General features: G+C 43.5%; 2 protein-coding genes across 2 annotated transcripts; one reads left to right on the top strand and one right to left on the bottom strand.

Moving 5' to 3' along the window:
- Positions 1-3,633: 3,633 nt before the first annotated feature.
- LOC132455981 (prosaposin) lies at positions 3,634-8,569 on the top strand. Its single transcript, XM_060050106.1, has 9 exons — positions 3,634-3,842; positions 3,994-4,046; positions 5,122-5,196; positions 5,651-5,779; positions 5,945-6,106; positions 7,145-7,225; positions 7,396-7,579; positions 7,748-7,821; positions 7,912-8,569. The coding sequence occupies exons 1-9, from the start codon at positions 3,782-3,784 to the stop codon at positions 7,978-7,980; spliced, it is 888 nt and encodes a 295-aa protein (XP_059906089.1). The 5' UTR covers positions 3,634-3,781; the 3' UTR covers positions 7,981-8,569.
- On the bottom strand, positions 5,676-22,821 carry mat2aa (methionine adenosyltransferase 2Aa). The gene is made up of 9 exons (XM_060050104.1): positions 22,471-22,821; positions 21,059-21,136; positions 15,912-16,034; positions 15,679-15,791; positions 15,442-15,585; positions 14,096-14,314; positions 13,096-13,278; positions 11,842-11,975; positions 5,676-11,596 (listed from the first exon to the last, which is right to left on the bottom strand). Exons 1-9 carry the CDS (start codon positions 22,544-22,546, stop codon positions 11,494-11,496), a joined length of 1,173 nt encoding a protein of 390 aa, XP_059906087.1. The 5' UTR covers positions 22,547-22,821; the 3' UTR covers positions 5,676-11,493.
- Positions 22,822-23,535: the final 714 nt, after the last annotated feature.

Raw genomic sequence — 23,535 nt, 5'->3', positions numbered from 1 at the left:
AAATCCCAAACTGCGATTATACTTGTAAGTACAGTAGTTACTATGAAGGGCTTAGTAAGTCGATTGCTCAGCTTCTTATTAGGTGCTGAGCTATCGATATGAACAATGCATTGGTAACCTACATAGTTCACAATCCCAAATCGCACCTATACTCGTAAGTAGTTACTAAGAAGGGCTTGGTAAGTCGATAGCTCAGCTGTGTGTGTGTGTGTGTGTGTGTGTGTGGGTGATAAGGGTGCGTGTGTGTAGTAAGCGTGTGTGTGTGTGTGTGTAGTAAGTGTGCATGGATGGGTGTAGATAGCGGGTATGGGTGTGTATGAAGCGTGTGTGTGTGGTAAGCGGGTGTTCAGTAAGCGGTTGTGTGTGTGTGTGTGTGTGTGAAGCGGATGTGTGTGCGTGTGTGCGGGTTTGTGTGTGTGTAGTAAGCGGTTGTGTATGTGTGTATGAAGCGGGTTTTTATGCGTGTATGAAGCGGGGGTGTGTGTGTGTCTTATCAGGTGTCTTGTAAAACACCAGGTAACTTTCTGTATCCTCTGGTCTCTAGGTCTTCAGTGTGCTTGTGTGGACTAGTGTTGGCTCGTTTTGGTCGCGAACCGGTTCGAATGAACGAGTCTTTAGGACGAACGAACCGAACCGGTTCGTTCGTCTCGTTCACCATTCGATTCACCGGAAACTTGACTGAACGAACGAACGAGTTTCCGGTAGCACTGACTCCACTGAGTCTGACTGACTCAGGTGAGAACCGTGAAATGGCGTGCATTCCATGATGCGATTCACCGCTACCGTGGAGTTAGTGCTACCGGAAACTCGACTAAACGAACGAATGATTCGCGAGCGACTCCTCTTGGCGAACTGAATCACGCGAACAGGGTCACGGAAACTAATCATTATATCCACCACTAGTGTGGACCCTGCACACTTTGGAATGTGCAAATGGCGGGCAGTGCAGATGTAGGGCCATGAACACTGGGCCGTGCACGCTTTGGGCTGTGCATGCTTACTAAATAACTGTGAAATAAATGAATTGGGGGAAAGGAACTTTGTCTTTGACTCGTGGTTCAAGTACATGAACCACGACATGGAGGAGAAAGGGATTGTTGGCCGCGAATGCAGGAGGCGGTGGTGCCTAAGCACTGACTGCCTCGGCAGCAGTCAGTGCTTAGGCACCACCGCCTCCTGCAGCGCCGAGGCGGTGGTCCCTCGGCAGCGGGAAGCGGGGCTCAAGCGGGAGACATTCGCGGCCAACAATCCCTTTCTCCTCCATGTCGTGGTTCAGTCTACTTCAGATTGATGTGGACGTGAAAGAACCAGAGACGTCTGAGAACCCGACGCGGTCGTTTGAGATTCGTAATATCGTCTGGAGGCTCACACAGCTTTTGGCCATGATAATATATATTATATGATATAGATATCTATGTATAATATGATATTATTTAGATATAGAGCTCCAGGACTCCTGTGTGTTCTAGAATATTAACAGAACACGGCTAAAGGCTGTGTGCGCCTCGCCATTGCGATACATCCACTGTAAACAGAGCGCATGGTACCGTGGCTGCAAGCTGCTCAGGGCCACACCCCCACCCTCCTCCTTGACCCGCCTCTCTCCTCCTCATTTGCATTAAAGCTACAAACACCGAAACGGCGCATTTGGGGAAAGCTCTGGTCACCAAAGAGCTGGTCAATATTGATGGGGAGGTTTTGGATGGGCGATGCCTTCCCTGGAAAGAAGAGCAGAACACTGTTGTCCAGATTGGGCTTCAAGTGGTGTGTCGACATCACGAGAGGAGAGATGTCAGCCAGCTAGCAGAGATTGGCGCCGCAACCTGGTTTTCAGACAGAAGACAGAATTAGGTGAAAGGCAGAATAAGGTGTTGCATGCAAGTGTGTGTGTGTGTGTGTGTGTGTGTGTGTGTGTGTGTGTGTGTGTGTGTGTGTGTGTGTGTGTGTGTGTGTGTGTGTGTGTGTGTGTGTGTGCGCGTGTGCGTGTGTGTGCGTGTGTGTTGTGGAGTGTGAGATATCTGTGTTAAAAGTATGAGGCTGATGGTGATAGAAAGTCTAAAGAACACAGGGTGTTTAAGCTACTGCAACAGGAATTCCCAGTGGCAGATAGCTGCCCGATAACAACACTGCTTATCAGTTTCACTGGGTTCCTTGATCAATACCCGATTCATTTGAAATAAACTGCTCTCAATGTTCACTGTGGACCGAGGTGGTGGAGGTGGTGGAGGAGGTGGAGGAGGTGGAGGAGGTGGGGGAGGTGGGGGTTGAGGAGGAGGTGGGGGAGGTGGTGGAGGTGGTGGAGGTGGTGGAGGTGGAGGAGGTGGGGGAGGTGGTGGAGGTGGTGGAGGTGGAGGAGGTGGGGGAGGTGGTGGAGGTGGTGGAGGAGGTGGTGGAGGTGGTGGAGGTGGTGGAGGTGGTGGAGGAGGTGGAGGAGGTGGAGGTGGTGGAGGAGGTGGGGGAGGCGGGGGTTGAGGAGGAGGTGCTGGAGATAGTGCTGGTGGTTGTTGATGGCGTAACTGCAGATGATGGCTGGGTAAAGTGGGTTGAAGCCACTGCGCCCTGATCACCAGAGCTCATTTGTTCAAAAGCATTCCGATCGGATTACATCTATCGGATTGGATCAAATGTTAAAAAATGGATTCTGAAATCGGATAAAATAATTTAATCCAATCTTGGTTTAGATCTGAATCAAACCTTCAGTATGTGTTGTTCATAACTTTTTAGTAGGAATGGGATAACTTTGATCCCAAAAGTCAGGATTACCCTGATCCTAGCGGAAGCGCGGATTCAAGGAATAATCCACTCTTTTTTACATTGTAGTATATACATTTATAGATATTTTACACTTCATTTGTAAAATATTAATAAATAGGCTACCGCCTTTCAATGCAGTAATGAAAAAAGATGGGATTTTATCCCATAAAATAATCCCCCATATAGCTGTCAATATCAAAAACAATATATTCAATTGTTATTGTCATTTCTTAGCACTGTATACAAATTCTATATAATTTGATAACTCTGAAGGTTTGTATCTGGATCAAGGTGATCAAATCCGCTTTGAAAAACTGGCCCAAATGTACGATGATCCTGGATAGCAAAAACCGACTTCTTCTGTTGGTAAGAAAGTCATCTGGTTGGCATAGCAGACACACACACACACACACAGACACACACACACACACACACACACACACACACACACAGACACACACACACACACACACACACACACACACACACACACACACACACACACACACACACACACACACACACAGACAAACACAGACAAACACAAGCATATGCACCACACCACCGTCTGGATCTTGGATATCAAAAAGCGTCTGAACTGAATAATTAGGCAGTGCAAATAGATTTTACCATTGTCTATAAACGTGTACTCATTAACCCTACTGTGTAAAGATGTTGTTTTAGATGTTTTTTCAAGTGTAAATCAATCCTCTTCTTGCTAAAGAATGAGGAACTTGAGACTGAAACCGGGTCAATCTTTATGGTTAGAGTTCTAATGACTCATTTAGATTCTCAGAAAGGAAAAAAATGGCTGTGTCTTTTTTCATTTCTCTATCAGCATAAGCTTTGCAGGTGGCCTCCTCTCTGGCCCCCTGCATTCAAGCACATATCCCAGGTACAGACGACAGGGTGCAGTGAAACGACATACACCCCACCTACAGAAGACGCTGTGCAGCGAACCAACATATACCCCAGCTTCACACGACCGGGAGCAGTGGACATATAGCTCAGTCACAGACTACTGCGGATGAAGATGATGGCTCCCCTAAACGTTGCTGTGCTCCTCTTCCTTGGAATCCAAAGCTCAGGTAATCATTTGTTAACAAATGACCGGTTGAAATCCTGTTTCTTCTTGATCTTGATAACTTCTATATTGTTGCATTGCATCTTGATGTGTAATGATGTTGAGGATGTGTTTGTTCATATAATGAGATGAGGGAGTTGTGGTCTCTTTTGCAGCTTTGACCACTGAATTCAAGATGAATGGAGCGCCCAAGCATTCTAAGCATCTAGTGAGTGATGATTTGTTGGTTCTTAGTCATTTTGAAGCAGGATTTAACTCTGTAGATAACGTGTGCTGTTTTACAGGGACTTTACTTGCATGATCCTTCGATGGTCAAAAGGATAGAAATCTTACTTTGATTTTCAGTGTATCAATAATGGACTGAAGAAAATATATTTATCCTCAGGGTGCAATATAAATGTGTGACTTAATACATTTTGTTTGTCATACATTATAACTCATTGGCAGAAATAACTATATATTGCAGCATCATTCCAAATACACTAGAAACAAATTAACATAAATATTTTATATACATTTAGACTAAAACAAATACCTTAAAGTCTGACTATATAATCTGATGGAAATTTAACACAATATTCTAAATTAGAAATAACAATTACAATTACAATGTCGTTTTTCTTCCGTCCTCACATATAGGATGCAAAATGTGTACCTCTCCTATACATTAAGTCTATATATGGTAAACACATGTTCGTCAGGATGGGATTTGCTAAAATAGAATAATATGAGTCTACACTGTCTTGGCCTTGCTCTGACCTGCTCACATAACAAATATTGCAGTATAAATAGTGTTATCACAGTATTCAGGCATTGTATTCTTTCAGTCCCTATCACACACTGTTCATCTGGTTCACCAATATTGAATCAGCTATTGAACACATTCCCAAAGCAACTATTTCAGTTCCAAGATTACTTCGTCATACTTTGAGGAATTAAATACAATTGTGAAAAATAAAATTCACCTCTGTAACTGATTGACACACAACTATGAAAGACAAAACATTGATTTCCAATTTAGGATTAAATAGAAATCATTGATCCTGTATAAACATTGTGATTTATTATTCTCCATATTAAGCCCTTGGGTAAGAAATGTTGAGACATCACTAAGATAAGTAAAACAGAATAATGCATATATATATTCTGTTCATGTTATTAAACATACTATGATAAAGAGTAAATTGGTTTTAACATTAGACCCTGTGGGATTGTAATGTTGTAAAATAATATAATGCAACAATATAATAACTATCTCTGTCATATTAATATGTCTTCTTTAGACTGGGGAGGTTTGCGAGGACTGCAGTGAAATATTCAACCTGGTGGTTGACATCCTTACCAACGCGGACATCCAGGTGGGTGAAACAGTCTCACAATAAAGTACCTGGAGAACACAAAGTTTGCCTTTTAAATACTACTATTTATTCATCAATCCAAATATGTCTGGAAAGATAGGCTCTAGTTAGCATCTGCATTTGGACCAGTTCCAAATAAGTAGCATTAGGTAAAAGTGGTATCAATTCCGAATATCTACAAAAAATATAAAAACCTGTTTGAATTCACACACACAGACACACACACAGACATGTATTTGTGGCGGTAACCTTCTGATACTTCCCCTTTTATACGGATCAGTTCACATTTTGTAGAACGGATTGGAGAAGTGATAAAAGCGATGAACAATACAGATATGATAGAGCGGATTGCGAATGGTTATAATAAAGAAGATATAGTGTATGATACAGGAGATATATGATTCAGGCATGATAAAGGATGTGAAGGTAATGAAAAATAACCCCACGCCTGCAGAGGAAGATGATGGACAACCTTGAGGTTTTGTGTGATTACTTGCCAAACCCCGGCAAATCTGGCCAGATCTGCCGCCAGCAGGTGGAGCAGATCTTGCCAATGGCAATCAATTTCATCACCAATTCAGTGGTAAGTTCAAAACTTTTTTTCTAAACTAAATGACATCTCGGATCATCTTAGTTCATGTAGTTAGTCTTGTCCCCCATTTGCTTCTCTTTTGTGTTGAAATTGCGGAGTCCAGACCCATCTTTACCAATATATGCCACTGCTCATTCCTTATCACATTCTGTACAGCAACCAGAGCAAGTGTGCTCTTTCCTTGGGCTATGTGGCTCGCACTTAGAGGACGGCCATGAGAGGAAGCTGATCATTGATATCCAGCAGAGTGTGAGGGCCGCCATCGAGGCTCTGGACCTGAGTGACATGCCATGGGCAGGAGAAGACAGCAAGCTCACGGTACAGTGGATACAAGTCTTCAATCCCTTGCTTTCATCCCAAATAATCAACCCAAGCCCTCTACTGTTAACACAAACACAACTGTAGTATCAACAGTAACACTACAGTAGTAACACTCTACTGTAGTATCAACACAAACACTCTACTGTATAATCAACCCCTTCAACTTTAATGTAGTAAAAACTAGTGCTGTCAGTTAAACGCGTTATTAACAGCGTTAACGCAAACCAATTTTAATGGCGGTAATTTCTTTATCGCGCGATTAACGCAATTTATTATTTTTAATTTTCAAAACAATATTTACAGAACTCAAAACAAAGAAGCAGTAGCCTGACTGCTATGTTCAAGGCATTATGTTTGTATGTTCGTTTAATTGCAATTTAGGCTTTTTTTTTGTATCGTCCTGTTTTGATCAGTATATGCCAATGTTGTTATCAATAAAAAAACATTTGCACAAGGCAAGCCGATGCACTTCTCCAAGTTGATAAGAGCATTAAAATTAGAACAATTAATGGGACAAAGAAATCAAGGTATATTTAGCATAGAAAAAAGATTTGCGATTAATCGCGGTTACTCGCGAGTAATCGTGAGTTAACTATGCCATTAATGCCAACCATTAATCGCGATTAAATATTTTAATCGCTTGACAGCACTAGTAAAAACCCTTACACTCTACTGTATTATCAACACAATCATTCTACTGTAGTACCAACCATAACACTAATGTAGTACAAACACTGCAGTAAACACTAAATACTGTATTTACATCACGACTGTAGTATCAACACTACACTGTAGTATCAACACAATCATTCTACTATAGTATCAACCCTTACACTCTACTCTAGTAACATCCGACTGTCGTAACACAAACCCTCTGCTAAAGTTTCAACACAAGCACCACTGTAGTAACATAAACCCTCTATTGTAGTTTCAACACAAAACTCTTCTTTAGTATCAACAAACACTTAGAAGGCCTAGCTATCCGTGGGCTTGTATTTTGTATCAAGGTAGGAACGGGTCGGTCTTGTTTTTCAGGGCGCGTCCTCCATTCAATGCACCTACTGCCTGGTCATTATGGATGCTTTACAGAAGATGTTCCCAAAAGAAAAGACAGAGGTAAGAGGTTGTCTGGTAAGAGGGCAGACAACAAAACACAAAGAAGATCCTTCCATTCATAATCACACCAAAACCCACAATTACACATCGGGGGGAAAAGCATGCTTTGTCTTCCGACTGCATCCTCCCCGGTTTGGTATCACATGACATCTTGTTGTTCATTGTGCCAGGCGGCAGTGGTGGACATCCTGCTAGCGGGGTGTGGCCTCCTCCCGGCCTCCTACACAGATAAGTGTGAGGCCCTTGTAGATTCATTCGTCAAGACGGTGCTGGATACCCTGCTGAGTCACATTACACCCAAGACCATCTGTTCCCTGGTCCAACTGTGTTCAGTGCAGGAAAGAGCCCTCAACAGTGAGTCAGCAGAAAATAAAAAAACACACATCCCACATTTGTAAAGGTTGACGAAAGTTTGTTTGGTTACAATGCGCTGCGATGGTTAAGTTACCACGACACATGGTTTAAAATGATTGTTGTGATCCAACGCGCGCGCGTGCGTGTGTGTCTGTGTGTGTGGAACAGGGGAGGCGTTTGTGGACCCTTGCACTGTACAGAGCTTCAGATGCAGGGACTTACGGAACGCAGTGAGATGTGGAGTAAGTATAAACAAAGTACTGTGTATACAAATTCCAACATTTTCAAAATTACCAAGTTCAAGAGTCTAAACTTTACTTTTCTGTCTGCAGACTGTGTCATTCTGTCAGAGATTTGCCTGGAAGTCCGCCCGAAAGACCCTTTTTAAATATGCTGGATGAATATGAATGTTTGTTTAAAGGGGACATATTATACCACCAGGTGTGAGTGTGATTAGCCTTACAAGCCGTTTCAAAAATTGGCCCCTTATGACATCACAAGTGGGCGTGTCCACCTAGATGTGTGCGAGATAGATCAGTCTACCAGCCTTCCCAGTGGACTGAAGTAAACGTTGCAGATTTTCGAAACGGCTTGTAATGGCTAATCACACTCACACCTGGTATTATATGTCCCCTTTAAATCGTTTTCCTTTAGGCTGGGAATATGCCCGACCTCAAACTCTTTCGTCCAACAGATGACCTGTTGCAACTTCCATTTTCAAATATTGCTTCAGTCCTTAACAATATTGACTTATTTTACTGTTTGCACTTCTTTCACCTTTCACTATTGCTATTTTTTTTTTAAGTTGATATGATTCAGTCTTGTGATTTTTTACCTTAAATAAATAAATATTTTGTGACCTCTTAGACTAATCTGAGCTGCAGCATATTCCGGCGTTGAGAAGGAATGTTTAACCTCCGTCTGAGAAGCTTAATGTGTTTTAATGGCATAGTATTGTATGAAGCATTAAAATTTGATTGCTGTCCCAAATTCTATTTTTCCACTTGTTTGTTTCCCCCATTACTTAACAATTGTACAAAACTGTGTTCAAACACGCACCATGCCCGCAACAAAACACTTGTACATTGTATGCTTGACACACAATGAAAGTGGATCATGTAGAAATTATTGCAAGACAAGGAAGTTTAACAACTTAGAGTTGAAACGGCAGTTAACCTCAAGGAAGTGTTGACCTCAGGTGAAACCCTTCCTTAATTTAGTAGACAACATTATACAAAGTAGCCAGACATTGATGAAGACATAACAAATTAATATGTTAGAATTTAAGTTCCCCCGAGAGCAGATAAAACTCAAACCCCACATGTACAAGTTGAACCAATGATTCTGAACAGACTACATTTAAATAAGAGTCCTGGTTTGCTTTCTGTGACGACCAGGTTTTTGTATTTATACATTATAGCTAGTATATCTACCCACAGAAGATACTGTAATATCATGTATAAATCCAAAGACAGTACGAACGTAGTGATCAGAGGGACAAACGACAAACATAGGGTAGGATATTTTATTCAGATAGCAACTGTGTTGGACAGCACAACGTTGGATACATTTGGGGGGGGGGGGGGGGGGGGGAGGCCAATTTACATTCTGGGGATTCCGGCCGCGCCACACGAGAAGGGCAGAATGTTAGAAAGGCACTTTTACTAATGTCATTATCCACACCAGTAGACATGTCTGTAACAGCAACAAATACTGAGATAAAAAAAAAGGGTGGTGGAACAACAGGAACCCACAGAGAAGCATGTAAACGGGCTGGTTTCTCTGTACAACACCAGCCAATCTGCTTCAGTCAGTCGGAGGGATCCATATGTGGAAAGGTTTTTTTTGTTTGAGAGACTTCCTGTGGTGTTCGAGATACCCATCGACCCGCGGAATGCTCGGCAACACGTTACCTCACACAGTCACTCATTGTGGGGCCGAGGACTCGAACACCAAAGACGTCAGGGGCCACTGCACGCACATCACACTGACGACACCTTCCCCACACTCAATATAATACAGTGGAATACAGCCCGACACGGACGTGTGGGCGCCAGACTCGTGGTGTCGCTTAACAAAATACAACATTCACCTCTGTACACGGAATGAGTCAGACGTCATACTGCGCTGTAGTTATTTAACCTACCCTGCACCCAAAAGATCCCAACGTTGCTCTTTTCAACTACTAAATGTAGCGCTATGACGAAAAACTACAAAAATATTCCCTAGATTTAGCAAAAACGGGACGTCGACTCAAACTCAGGTATTCCCCCACCTACAGCAGCCATCTTGTAGTCAACCACGCGCAGGCCAACCCACACTCAAAATGGAGAGAAGACAGCAACCACTACAGCTGCTGCATCCTGAGGAAGCAACTCTCTCAGCGTGAATATAGGTACCAGAGCCGAAAGAAGAACAACTAAAGACAGTCTCACACAAACACATACGCACTACGAACCCTGCCCCCCTCTCCTCCTGACCAACATTAAGGACAGTTTTAGTGTTCCGGTTCATTGCTCTAAAAGGCCTTAAGGGTGGTGCCCTGCAGGCTGCGCCGGGTTTCTCTGTAGCTACACCCGTACTCACAGCTCTGCAGGCCACGATTGTCTACAACGTGGTCCGATAGGCCAGCGGGACGGTACTGAGCACATTTTGCAAACATTCACATCACGTCGATAAATATAGTAAAAGGGTGTGCGGCGATCCATGTGAGCACCCAGAGACTAATATTAGCAGCTTCTCAGTTCTCTGTAAAACTTCTCCTTTGTGTTTACAGCTGCTGCAACATCCACTATCGTGTTCATAGCTTCTACAGTTGGCCTACGTCAAACTCCTTGGGGGGGTGTAGATGGGTGCTAGCTTTAGCACGCTACCATGTGCAGATTGAAGCCGCCAGACCATTAACTTTCCTCTAAGAAAGAGGTATTTGGGGTATAAATGTCATGTTTCTGTTATGGCTAGAAACTTTTAAAAAGCTTGTTATGGGTGACCAACCAATTGTAACTATCAAAAGGGGACAAGGATTTTCTCCTGCTCACAAGTATTGCCCATGACCGTTGTTGAGAGAATCCCTGTCCATTAAACAAGTCACTGTGTCCTCATACTGGAGCTCATTCTCATGTATGATGCCTGCGCATCCAGCGTAAAAGGCTTAAATCAGGGACAAAACGCTACTTGTGGTTGGGGAAAAAGCATGGGTGCTCTTGCTCCCTTCTGGGTGGAGGTCTACACAATCTTTACGGCGACCTCCATCTTTGAAAGAAGAACAGAGTGGAGTGTAACACGACAGCAGTGAGCATTTGGGCACACTGCAAGCCAATAAAGAGAGAGCAACATAATCTTGCATCAGACAAGATTACAGTGCATTATCGGTTTGGAAGTCAGCTAATGTGATATGAACAGGAAACAGAGAGAGCAAGCAGGCTTCTGAAATATGGCATAAGCCTGCTGTAACAACAGGAGAAGTCAAAAAAACACTGCTGCACAAACATTGATTATCGTTATTTACCGGCCCTCTGACAAGTATTTGGCCCTGACACTTTCGGGTTTATTTCATAGAATGATGTTAACGTTTAATACATGTTAAGCGCAAATAATCAACGCTTTCCCCACTATATAAATATAAATCATAATGCAATTGAACCCAGTGGCACTACCTCTATCAAGTTCATGTATCATCTATAATCGGTTATTATTATTATTGTTGTTATTTTGCCATCGAACCTTCCGTTGCCTTCTCTTTAAAAAAAAAAGGGGAAGTACAGCACACAGTAGTGAGTGCTAGGGACCAGGCCGGGAGGGAGTGAGGAAGGGGGGAGGGTTGAGAGAATGGAAAGGAACACGGGAGGAACAACAGCACCCCCTAGTGGGTGGAGATCACACAAACCGGTGTGAGGCTGGGAGAGGACCCGTACTCAGTACTTGAGCTTCTTAGGCACCTCCCAGGAGAAGTCCTCCCGTCCGAAGTGGCCGTAAGCTGCGGTGCACTGGTACATGGGCCTCTTCAGCTTCAGCTCCCTGGAGAAACAGAGCCAGCACAGCTGTAGCTGGAGTAGTGTGTTCACCCTCCCCTCACTGACCGAGCGAGTCGCCCTCACATGCTTCCATTGATTTTGAAAATATAAATTAAACGGTATGATGGTACTCGTTTGAATATGTGTGATAAGTTGAAATAATCTTAAAGAATATTAATTTTCAAATGATCAAATAATGAAGCACTTGGTTAAATCCTGGCTTATGGATCATGGACCAGGAAACCATACCTGACAATGACACCGGGACGCAGGTCAAAGTTCCTCTTGACGATGTCCAGCAGCTCCCTCTCACTGCGGTCGGACGTCCCATAGTGGAAGATGGAGATGGACAGAGGGTGGGCCACCCCAATAGCATACGCCACCTGGAGCACATCAACAACACACACACACACACACACACAACGGACATGGCAGAAACACCATGCCAAAGGTCATGAGGTTCTTCAGCAGGCCCACTGGTCTGTAGCAGCATTATCACACCCCCAGGGCCGAAACTAGACATCCATCCATCTATCTCCATCCATCCATCCATCAATCCATCCATATCCATCCATCCATCTATATCCATCCTTCTATATCATCCATCCATCCATCCAACCATCCACCTATATCCATCCATCCATATCCAATCCATCCATCTATATACATCCATCCATCTATCCATCTATATCCATCCTTCTATATCATCCATCCATCCATCCAACCATCCACCTATATCCATCCATCCATATCCAATCCATCCATCTATATACATCCATCCATCTATCCATCCTTCTATATCCATCCATCCATCTATATCCATCCATCCATCTATATCCATCCATCCATCCATCCATCCATCCATCTATATCCATCCATCCATATCCATCCATCCATCTATATCCATTAGGGCTTTGACTCCGAACTTCGTTATAAGAATATCAAAAAATAAATCAAAATTCTAACGAATATTAGGCAGCCCTTAATATTCGAACCTGTTATGGGCAGGCCAAGAGGGAAAGACGTCGGAGAACCCGACGCAGTCTATTCAAAATATTGTAATGACCACGGAAGAGGCAGTGAATGAAGTATTGATTAGACAGCGATTTATTAGAAACCTAATAAACCGTTGGAACACGCAAGACTGGTAACCATAGCAACACGGTAAACAAACCTCACGAAGCCCAATCCAGGTCTTATTGAAGGCATTTAATGGTCAAAATATTATTAATAAATATTCAAATATATTCGAAAATTAATATTAATAAACAAACAAACTTTGAATATGAGTTTTGGGCAAAAGTCAAAGCCCTAATATCCATCCATCCATCTATATCCATCCATCCATCCATCTATATCCATCCATCCATCCATCGATATCCATCCATCTATCCATCTATATCCATCCATATCCATTTATCCTTCTACATCCATCCATCCATCTATATCCATCCATCCATCGATATCCATCCATCTATATCCATCCATCCAGGGGGCCGTTACCTGCACCAGGACCCGCTTGCAGAGGCCCGCCTTCACCAGGGACTTGGCCACCCAGCGGGCTGCGTAGGCAGCCGAGCGGTCCACCTTGGTGTAGTCCTTCCCCGAGAAGGCCCCGCCGCCGTGGGCCCCCCAGCCCCCGTAGGTGTCCACGATGATCTTGCGACCGGTGAGGCCGGCGTCGCCCTTGAGGTGCCGGAGAGACCGCAATGGTGTTTGTTGAGACTACATTCACACCATCATTCATTCATGGCTCGCTTTGTTTTTCTCAACTGAGGGGTTCGTTTTCTTAAGACGTGTTTAGATCATTGTTAAGGCCTAAAATATTCTTTAAGGTTATAAATTGACAGGGTCGGTCGGAAACCGGTTCCGGTTTCCGACCGACCCTGTCAATTTATGTGCGACCCAAATTATTTTATGAGCTTTATAAAAAAATAAAAAAAATAAATAAAAAAAATTCTCGTTTTTAAATGAAAACAACCTACCTATCATTCGCTGCCGCTGGAAAAAATAAAATAAAAAAATAAAATAAATTCCCTACCTACCCATGACCTCAACTGACAACCAACAGGAACCAAACTTTTTTTTTTTTTAGGCCTAATTAATGATAAGCATCAGAAAATGAATGGTCATGTTTGAAACTCCAAACCTTCCCCTACCATTTTACAACAAGGGGTGCTACAGGGTTAAGTCATAGGCTATCAGTAGAATGGAGGTTGTGAATGGGCGTTCTAGAGGAGAGGATGGATAGTGTTTAGATTTCAGACAGTCTTTGCGGCATTGGTCAGGGTGGTAGAGCGGGTTGACTGGCAACTGGAAGGCTGCTAGTTGGATCCACCGCTCCTGAGTCCCTGCATATGGTTGACACCGCCGTTGGTGGGTGAATGTGTGTATGAATGGATGAATCGTTGGGCATTAACGTGTAAAGCGCTTTGAGTGGCCACTGGTGAGGGAGGCGCTGTATGCACGCAGCCCGTTTGCACGCGTGCAAGACCACAGTCACCTGCGGGCCTCCGATGACGAAGCGCCCGCTGGGCTGCAGGTGGTAGACGGTGTCGTCGTCCAGGTAGGCCGGGGGCACCACCGCCCGCACCACGCGCTCCTTCAGGGACGCCCGCATCTCCTCCAGGGAGACGACCTCGTCGTGCTGCACCGACACCACCACGGTGTGCACGCGCAGGGGCAGCATGGCCCCGCGGTCCTGCCTGTACTGCACCGTCACCTGATGGAGGAGATCACACACACACACACTCTATAACCCCAGCGATAGGAATATAGCTACAATTATAGCTTTCTCCATTCACTCTGAAGTTTCCTGTAGCAGACGCTTTTATCCACCAACTATCAGGCCCTCCTCCCCGCCTCCTCTTCCTCCCTGATGCACCTCCTCGTTCCCCTCTCTGCATCTCGTCCTCCTTGCTGTACCCCCTCCTCTTCCCTCATGTACGTCGTCGTCCTCCTCCTCCCTATTTTTCCTCATACACTTCCTACCTCCTGTACATCCTCCTCCCGGCTGTATCTCCACCTACTCCTACCTCCTATACATCCTCCTCCCGGCTGTATCTCCACCTACTCCTACCTCCTGTACATCCTCCTCCCGGCTGTATCTCCACCTACTCCTAGCTCCTCCGCCCCGCTATACCTCCTCCCTGCTGCAACTCCAACCCATTTGCTTTTCCTCCTCATCCCTGCTGTATCTCCTCCTCCTCCTCTGTGCTGTACCCCCTCCTCCTCTTCCTCCTCCCTGCTGTGCCGCCTCCTCCTCCTCTGTGCTGTACCCCCTCCACCTCCTCCTCCTCTGTGCTGTACCCCCTCCTCCTCCTCTGTGCTGTACCCCTTAGTCCTCTTTCTCCTCCTCCTCCTCTGTGCTGTACCCCCTCCACCTCTTCCTCCTCCTCCTGTGCTGTACCCCCTCCTCCTCCTCCGTGCTGTACCCCCTCCTCCTCCTCTGTGCTGTACCCCCTAGTCCTCTTTCTCCTCCTCCTCCTCCTCTGTGCTGTACCCCCTCCACCTCTTCCTCCTCCTCCTGTGCTGTACCCCCTCCTCCTCCTCCGTGCTGTACCACCTACTCCTCCTCTGTGCTGTACCCCCTCCTCCTCCTCCCTGCTGTGCCTCCTCCTCCTCCTCTGTGCTGTACCCCCTCCTCCTCCTCCTCTGTGCTGTACCCCCCCCCCCCTCCTCCTCCTCCTCCTGTGCTGTACCCCCTCCTCCTCCTCCTCCTCTGTGCTGTACCCCCCCCCCTCCTCCTCCTCCTCTGTGCTGTACCCCCTCCTCCTCCTCCTCCCTGCTGTACCCCCACCTCCAGCTTGCTGTTCCTCCTCCTCCTCCTCCTCTTCCACTGTACTGTACCTGGGTTTTGGAGTCGGGCCGTAGCCAGGGCAAGGTTCCATCGCGGCGCAGCTCAGCCATCTTGGCGTTGAGTTTGTGAGCCAGAATGATGGTGAGGGGCATGCATTCCTCTGTCTCATCGGTGGCATAGCCGAACATCAGACCCTGCCGTGATGTAGGAGACCCTTGCTTTAATCAAAACAACACACGCCAAATACACCAGAGAATGAACTTATTCAAAAGTTAGCTCCTTCTGACCTGGTCTCCAGCCCCGACGTCCTCCTCCTTGCGGTCCAGATGGACTCCCTGAGCGATGTCGGGGGATTGCTGCTCCAACGCAACCAGGACATTGCAGGTCTTGTAGTCGAAGCCTTTGGTACGAAAACATTAAGAGATCTGCTATGGTTACATCCACACCAGGGTGCGGCATTTGGACAACACATGCGGTTAAACGTAACTCTGATGGCCAACACCAGCCCAGCTCACTGTACCTTTGGAGGAATCATCGTAGCCGATGTGCTTGATGGTCTCTCTCACGATCTTCTGGTAGTCCACGTGAGCCCTGGATGTGATCTCCCCGGCCAGCAGGATCATGCCCGTCTTCGCCACCGTCTCTGAGGAAACAAACACACATCAGGTGTGAGGTCAAGGTGAACTACCACTATGGGTCACTTTTCTACACTCATTAGTTTATTGTGATGTTATCAGCTCACAAGTTCCAAGGTGTAAACAGACATATGGCCATTCATTGATAATGAAGTCCTATACCTCTTATCTTGCTTTGAACTACAATATACTTTTGCCTTAGCATTGGTGCTGCATCGTTGAAATATTCAAATCACAATATGAAATCTCTTCACTACCACATTAACAGTTTGTATTCATTGCAAACTGCACCATGTGTTACACGAACTGTTTTTAATCATTGTTTACGTGTTGTTTAAAGAAAAGAATAGTAATCCATTCAACGTGAACACTGCTCAAACAGAATAGTGTTAAGTTTGATTTAAGTGCCAGTTCATTAGATTAGTGTTTTCTCCCTGGGACTGAGGACGGCATAGAGCTGATTACCAAAATCTTATCTCCAGTACATCACAGCGCCTAGAGCTTCTTTCAATCCACTTTCTTCATGGAAACTAAATCCCAGACTCACACCAAAGATTTAACCTGGACTTTGCTTTCATACATAGGTTTAATTAATGTAAATACAAGAAGTAAATTACATAGTACATTAGATTGAATACATTGTAGATCATCTACTCCAAAATGTGTGATACCATCCTTTCTCATTACTGTGGATTGTTAACTCCTTTCTTTCACTTGAGAGGATCTATGTTTTCTAGGGGTGTGACGAGATCTCGCGAGATTAAACTCGACGATATTACCCGTCGCGTTAAAAATCTGTCTCGCGAGATTTGTGAGCTATCCAAACTTCTATTTGTGGCCTGTGGGGGCAGTAATGCGCCTTTGCTACGTCTAACCTGCCAGAACCTAAAGAAGCAGAAGGAAAAGAAGAAGAAGAGGAGGAGAAGCAGCCATAAGCTGCGTTCGAAATCGTTCCCTATCACGGATATAGTGAACTATATAGGGTGCTCGCCATTTTATAGTGGTGTTCGAATTCTCAGTGGTTAATTTCATGCACTATATAGTGCACCAAAAATACCCAAAATTTGAGTGTACATGCGATGTACACTACATGCTACTCCCGTATACAACAATGCAATACCTGCGTGAAGTTGGCACCCCATGTGTAAAAAAAAACATGTAAAACTATTTCAGATCGTTTGTGCTTCGTTTGTGCACGACAAATGAAAATTTGTGCTCATACCGTTTTTGAGATATCAAACATTACATTTTGTAAACATATGACGTCACTCAGCACCCCAATATTGTCCGAATCGTTTCAAATGTGTCTCAATCATTTGTGCACGACAAATAAACATTTGTGCTCTTTTAATTTTTAAGTTATTAAGGTTTCATTTTTTTCACTCAGCACCCCAATAATGTCAGAATTGGTTCAAATTGGTCTCATTAGTTTGTGCATCGTTTGTGCACGACAAATGAACATTTGTGCTCTTTCAAATTTTAAGTTATTAAGGTTTCATTTTTTTCACTCAGCACCCCAATAATGTCCGAATCGGTCCAAATCGGTCTCATTCCTTTGTGCTTCGTTTGTGCACGACAAATGAACGACAAATGAACATTTGTGCTCATACCACCTTTGAGATATTAAACATAACATTTTGTAAACAAATCACGTCACTCAACTTCCGAAGCTGGCGCCCCAAAGGTGAAAAACATATATAAAACTTCTTCTGATCGTTTGTGCTCGACGCATGAATATTCCTGCTCTTTTATTTTTTTAAGTAATAAGGTTTCATTTTTTCACTCAACCAGAATGTCCAAATTGGTCTCATCCGTTTGCGCATGAAGAATAAACGTTTGTGCTTTCAAACTTCTCAAGTTCTAAAGGCTTCGTATTTTTTAACATGTGACGCAGTTGGTCACGCGGCGTAGTTGTGCTGCAGAAGACAACGGAGGGAATATCTGAAGAGAATGAACAATGAACACATGTAAAGAGAACTGGAGACATTCTATGGAAGAGAACTGAAGTCTGTCGGTGCAACAAAAAGCACAGGAGACGTTTGAGTCGAAGCCTTCAGATCTTCCCGCGGTTGTCTTCTGCAGCACAACTACGCCGCGTGACCAACTGCGTCACTTGTTAAACAATAAAAGCAGGAATATTCATGCGTCGAGCACAAACGATCAGAAGAAGTTTTATATATTTGTTTCACCTTTGGGGCGCCAGCTTCGGAAGTTGAGTGACGTGATTTGTTTACAAAATGTTATGTTTAATATCTCAAAGGTGGTATGAGCACAAATGTTCATTTGTCGTTCATTTGTCGTGCACAAACGAAGCACAAAGGAATGAGACCGATTTGGACCGATTCGGACATTATTGGGGTGCTGAGTGAAAAAAATGAAACCTTAATAACTTAAAATTTGAAAGAGCACAAATGTTCATTTGTCGTGCACAAACGATGCACAAACGAATGAGAACAATTTGAACCAATTCTGACATTATTGGGGTGCTGAGTGAAAAAAATGAAACCTTAATAACTTAAAAATTAAAAGAGCACAAATGTTTATTTGTCGTGCACAAACGTGCACAAACGATGCACAAATGATTGAGACACATTTGAACCGATTCGGACAATATTGAGGTGCTGAGTGACGTCATATGTTTACAAAATGTAATGTTTGATATCTCAAAAACGGTATGAGCACAAATTTTCATTTAACGTGCACAAACGAAGCACAAACGATCTGAAATAGTTTTACATGTTTTTTTTACACATGGGGTGCCAACTTCACGCAGGTCAATGCAATGCGGTCGTGTTTTTCCAGAGGAGAAGAAGAAGCTGAATAACCGCGAAAACGAATACATTTAATGATAGTCTCCGGCTTTCGTTTAAAAATGTCAACAATTTATTTGGGATTTAACATAGAATATTTAACATTCAAAATTAATTAAAAAAACTTGAACAAGGAAATGTAACATTCAACATCAATATAACCTCCAGCTTTCCTCGTGAGTGCCCGGTTTGTTTACAAGATGTGGGCACATCTGTCTACGTCACACAAATACGCGGCGCATTTACTGACGCAAATGACGTTTAGAAATGTTCAGCGTAGTGTCCGAATTCTTGTTTGTTCGTTCCCTATGTAGTGCACTATATCATGAACACAGGGAATAGTGAGTGAGCTTATAGGGAACGATTTCGAACACAGCTAAAGACAGCCAGAATGACGTCGGAAAATACCCGTACTACCTTCGAAGATGCCCCCGCCACTTTTAAATCATTTGTTTGGCAGCATTTTGGGTACTTTGATTTGGTTTTGCACATAATATTGTTTGCACTTGAAAAAAAGAGAAATATTTAATTTAATTTATTTTACTTTAACTTTTATAAATTTTAGTTTTAGTTTCAATTTCATGCATGTAAAGAGATATAATAAAAATTTCAAAATGCATGTGCAACTCGGTTAACTAAAAGTCTGTTGGTCCAGTCATATATTTTGTCATAGTTTTCTTAAAATCTCGTCTCGACTCGTTCTTGTGAACCCAATATCGTGTCTCGTCTCGTCTCGTGAGTTGAGTGTATCGTCACACCCCTAATGTTTTTCACTTTTTTTATTTACTTATCTAGAAATAATCACAATCAAATGACTGCAGTCTGTTCAGACTAAATCTCGGCCTCAGCCTTGGAACCAGACGAGTCTGCAAGCTCACATTTTACCGCTCTAATGGGTTGTGGGTCTATCAAATTTCGTCTATGATTTTAGTCTATGTCCCCGTTGATATTGCCTTTTTGAAATTGAAATGAACTGGGGGTATCCAGTCTTGTACTCATTTGCGAGTGAGTCTGGCGATTTCAGGCACGGGTCCCTAGGGCTGGACAACACATTTGTAGTGGGTCATGTGTCCAGCCGTTATTTCTCCTCGGGGTGACCCAGCAGGTGTGACTTGATGGCCCTGATACAGCCACAGCCAGAGCAATGGAAGTCACACACCTGATTTGTGCTTATCATCATTCAAAAGATTGCAGGCCTGGTCAAAAAAAAAAAAAAAAACTTGGGGTCACCAAAGAGCTGAGCTACAGCTGTGCTAAAAGCAGATAAAAATGGCGTGCAGAAGTTATGTTACTCTTATGTCACGTTCGTGTGAGGGTCTGGCCAGTTCTCAGCTCCAAAGTCCACCCGGTCGAAAGAACATCAAAAACTCTTATCTTCGGACCTACTATGGACAAGGACATTTATTATTTTTCTATGACGGATATTACTGATATAACTGCTGCCCTCTAGTAAACCATGTCTGGACCGTCCTGTATCACTGAATATCAAAGATCACTGTTTCATAGTTTGATATGCTTTGAAATGGGAATCATTGACTAGGGACTTCACTGCATTATGACGGTCATATGAGGATCCTGGCACACTGAAACAATAACAATCTTCTTTACCTTGGGCCGAATTCCATGATGCAAATGACAGGTAATTATTAAGTTTGTTCCTTTCCCTCCGGATCCTTTGCAACATAACTCTTGGTAGCAGGTCAACAAAACATGTCGGTGTGTAAGTTTGCTTTGTTGTATTGTTGGTTCCTGTAATATCTATTGCCAACGATAGATAACTACAATATACGTAGGCCTTAGCATTGGTGCTGCATTGATTAAATATTCAAATCACATTATGAAATCTCTTCACCACCACATGAACAGTTTGTATTCATTGCAAACTGCACCATGTGTTACACTAACTGTTTGTAATCATTATTTAGGCGTTGTTTAAAGACCAAAGAATACTAATCAATGTGAATACTGCTCCCACAGAGTAGTGTTAAGTGTGATTTAAGTGCCAGTTCATTAGACTAGTGTTTTCTCCCTGGGACTGCAAATGCCATAAACACAGCAGGAAATACAATGACAGACTTCAAAAACAACAACTACTACTACTACTACTACTAGTACTTCTTCTTCTTACGGGCTTCAAACACAATACCATTTACTACATGCCGACTCTAGTTCTTCGGGTTTGACAGTCAAGGACTCTGAAAAGCAGCCGTGTGTTTACTGACCACATGCTACTTTAGCGTCAGGATCCTGCTTGAGGTGGGCGTCCAGAACCGCGTCACTGATTTGGTCACAAATCTTATCTGTGAAGCGACACAAAGAGGCAGGGATAAGTTCCTACTAACAGGCTGTAATGATACACTGGTATAGATATTGTGTCTTATTGAAAAAGATTACAATGGGATGGACCAGACAATGCAATATACTTGCCAGAACCACAAGATTTTATCTGGATATGAAGTATAACAAGAATGGTACCAGAACCATTTTCTGGAAACAAATAATGTAATATATAACACATTCCCAGAAGAGGGACACTGGACATACTTATTATCTGATATACTGGAATGGTTGTCACTGGACTCAGTGATTGTTTTACTGTATTGGTAACTACATCATTAAAAAAGTGTATTAACAGGATTTGGAGGGCTGTGACTTAACAACCCCAATCACTGTTAGAACTTAAAAAGAAACACGTATAACTTGTTAGACAATAATAGTTCAGGCAGATTTCCTAACGTTAAGTTTATAACAAAAACAGATTCTGACGCGTGTGTGGGTTGTGTGTGTGTGTGTGTGTGTGTGTGTGTGTGTGTGTGTGTGTGTGTGTGTGTGTGTGTGTGTTGTACAAAGCTTGTTCGCACACCAGAGGGACTAGGTAAACGAGGTGTGTGTTACAATTATTTCGTCGGGTTTTCAGACTATTACCATTATAATAACTAAAGCCCTTCAAACTTTGGCGCATGCGTAGAGCACAGCGTCAGCCCATGTGATCCACATGTTATGATGCTGGATTACGATGTTCTGGGCGGAGAGCTCCTACCTCGGATGAACTTATTGCTTTCCTGGCTTGCTAGTGCTACCTAGTAATAGTAAGAGTGTATATGACTACTAATGTACGTATTTATAGTTATGATGTGCCACAGTACTAGTGTACCACCTAGTTGTGGTTAGGATTTGCATCACTACTAGCGTACCTAGTAATTGTGTATCTACTAGTGTGGGGGGTGATTTAGCTAGATTGAACAAGAGCGTGTGAGTGTGTGTATATGACACAAGCACATTGTTAAAAAAAAAAAGGTCCACAATAGAACATGTGACTTTATAAGACATGCAGCCACCTGACTAGAGGTGGTTTAAACCAGTTCAATGTAATATGACTGATGAGCCAGCAACAGACCCTTACTGACATAACCTTCCAGGCTCGTGCTGGACAGTGGGCATATGGTAGGAGTTCATTTTTAATACAGTAAGCGGTTAGACGGGCTCACAGAGAAATGCTGAACAACACAACACACACCCATGCGTCCACACCGTGTTAGCTGTTAGCTAGAATTACACAAAAAAGCACAAGCACACCAGCACTCTCTGAACCCACACCTTCTGGGGACCGCGAGGAAGCGACAACATAACTCACCTGGATGACCTTCTCCAACAGACTCGGAGGTAAAAAGGAAACAGTCTTCATCATGAAGAGAGTTATAGCCGTTCATCTTCTGGAGGATTATTGTACGCTGCACCGGCTAGACACTAGCTTACTTAGGAGAGCACGCTGGGGTTCCTACGGGGCTTAAAACGGCTTCCACTGTTGGTGCGGTTCGCTCCTTGTGATGATAAACTATCAAAAAATTAGGTGTGAGTTAATAGATTGCCGGTGAACCGTTGAGTCAGTCTTGAGGCATCAGTGTCCACGCCCACTTGTTTTCACTACAGCCAATGGTCGTGTTGGAAAAAGCCCATATGATCCTCGCCGAGGAGGGATGCTGAACTCTACCGATATCCCGGTTTACCTTATCCATTTCCGGTTTTCTACTTCATTTTAGCTGTGCACGCCGGTTGTCAGTCCCCGGAACGAGAACAACAAGAACATGACATGAATAAAGAACATTACATGAATAACGACATGACATGAATAACAACAGGACTTTGCGTTGCCCGAGATGGACCATCTCCGGCCGCCTGGCTGCTGGAGGGAGAGGTTGTGTCTTAAATTGAAGGAAAATACACCAATAAAAATACCATAAACTGCGTGTCTATATGAATGTAGTCTCGCAAAGCCAGACCAAACTACAGCAAGTAGAATGATATGTATGAGACGCATCGCAATACACCAAGAGTAATGTTATGAATTGAGTTCTGAACAGGTTGATTCGCTTTCATTTGTACGTTTCTATAACTATATAAGCCTTAACTACAATGGATCATTATGGATTAGACAGAAGCGCCACTTGGTGATTTTAGTTTGACGACATGAGCTTGCAAAACAAAACAGTTCGTTAACAGGACATTAATTTAAGATTAGTCTTGGTCTCAAGACTAGCAATTTGCCAATATTTGATACTCTTAGATCGGTGATATTGATATTGTTATCTTACTATGCGTAGTCATTGTTACTATGCAAATTGTTTACCGTACATACGCCGTTAAGGCGCAGAGCAATATAAACCACGCACGCGAACGGCAGCTCACTTTTGAGGTCTGA

Source organism: Gadus macrocephalus, chromosome 4, assembly GCF_031168955.1.
Source record: "Gadus macrocephalus chromosome 4, ASM3116895v1".
Taxonomy (NCBI): Eukaryota; Metazoa; Chordata; class Actinopteri; order Gadiformes; family Gadidae; genus Gadus; species Gadus macrocephalus.
This window is presented reverse-complemented; position numbering and strand designations above follow the sequence as displayed.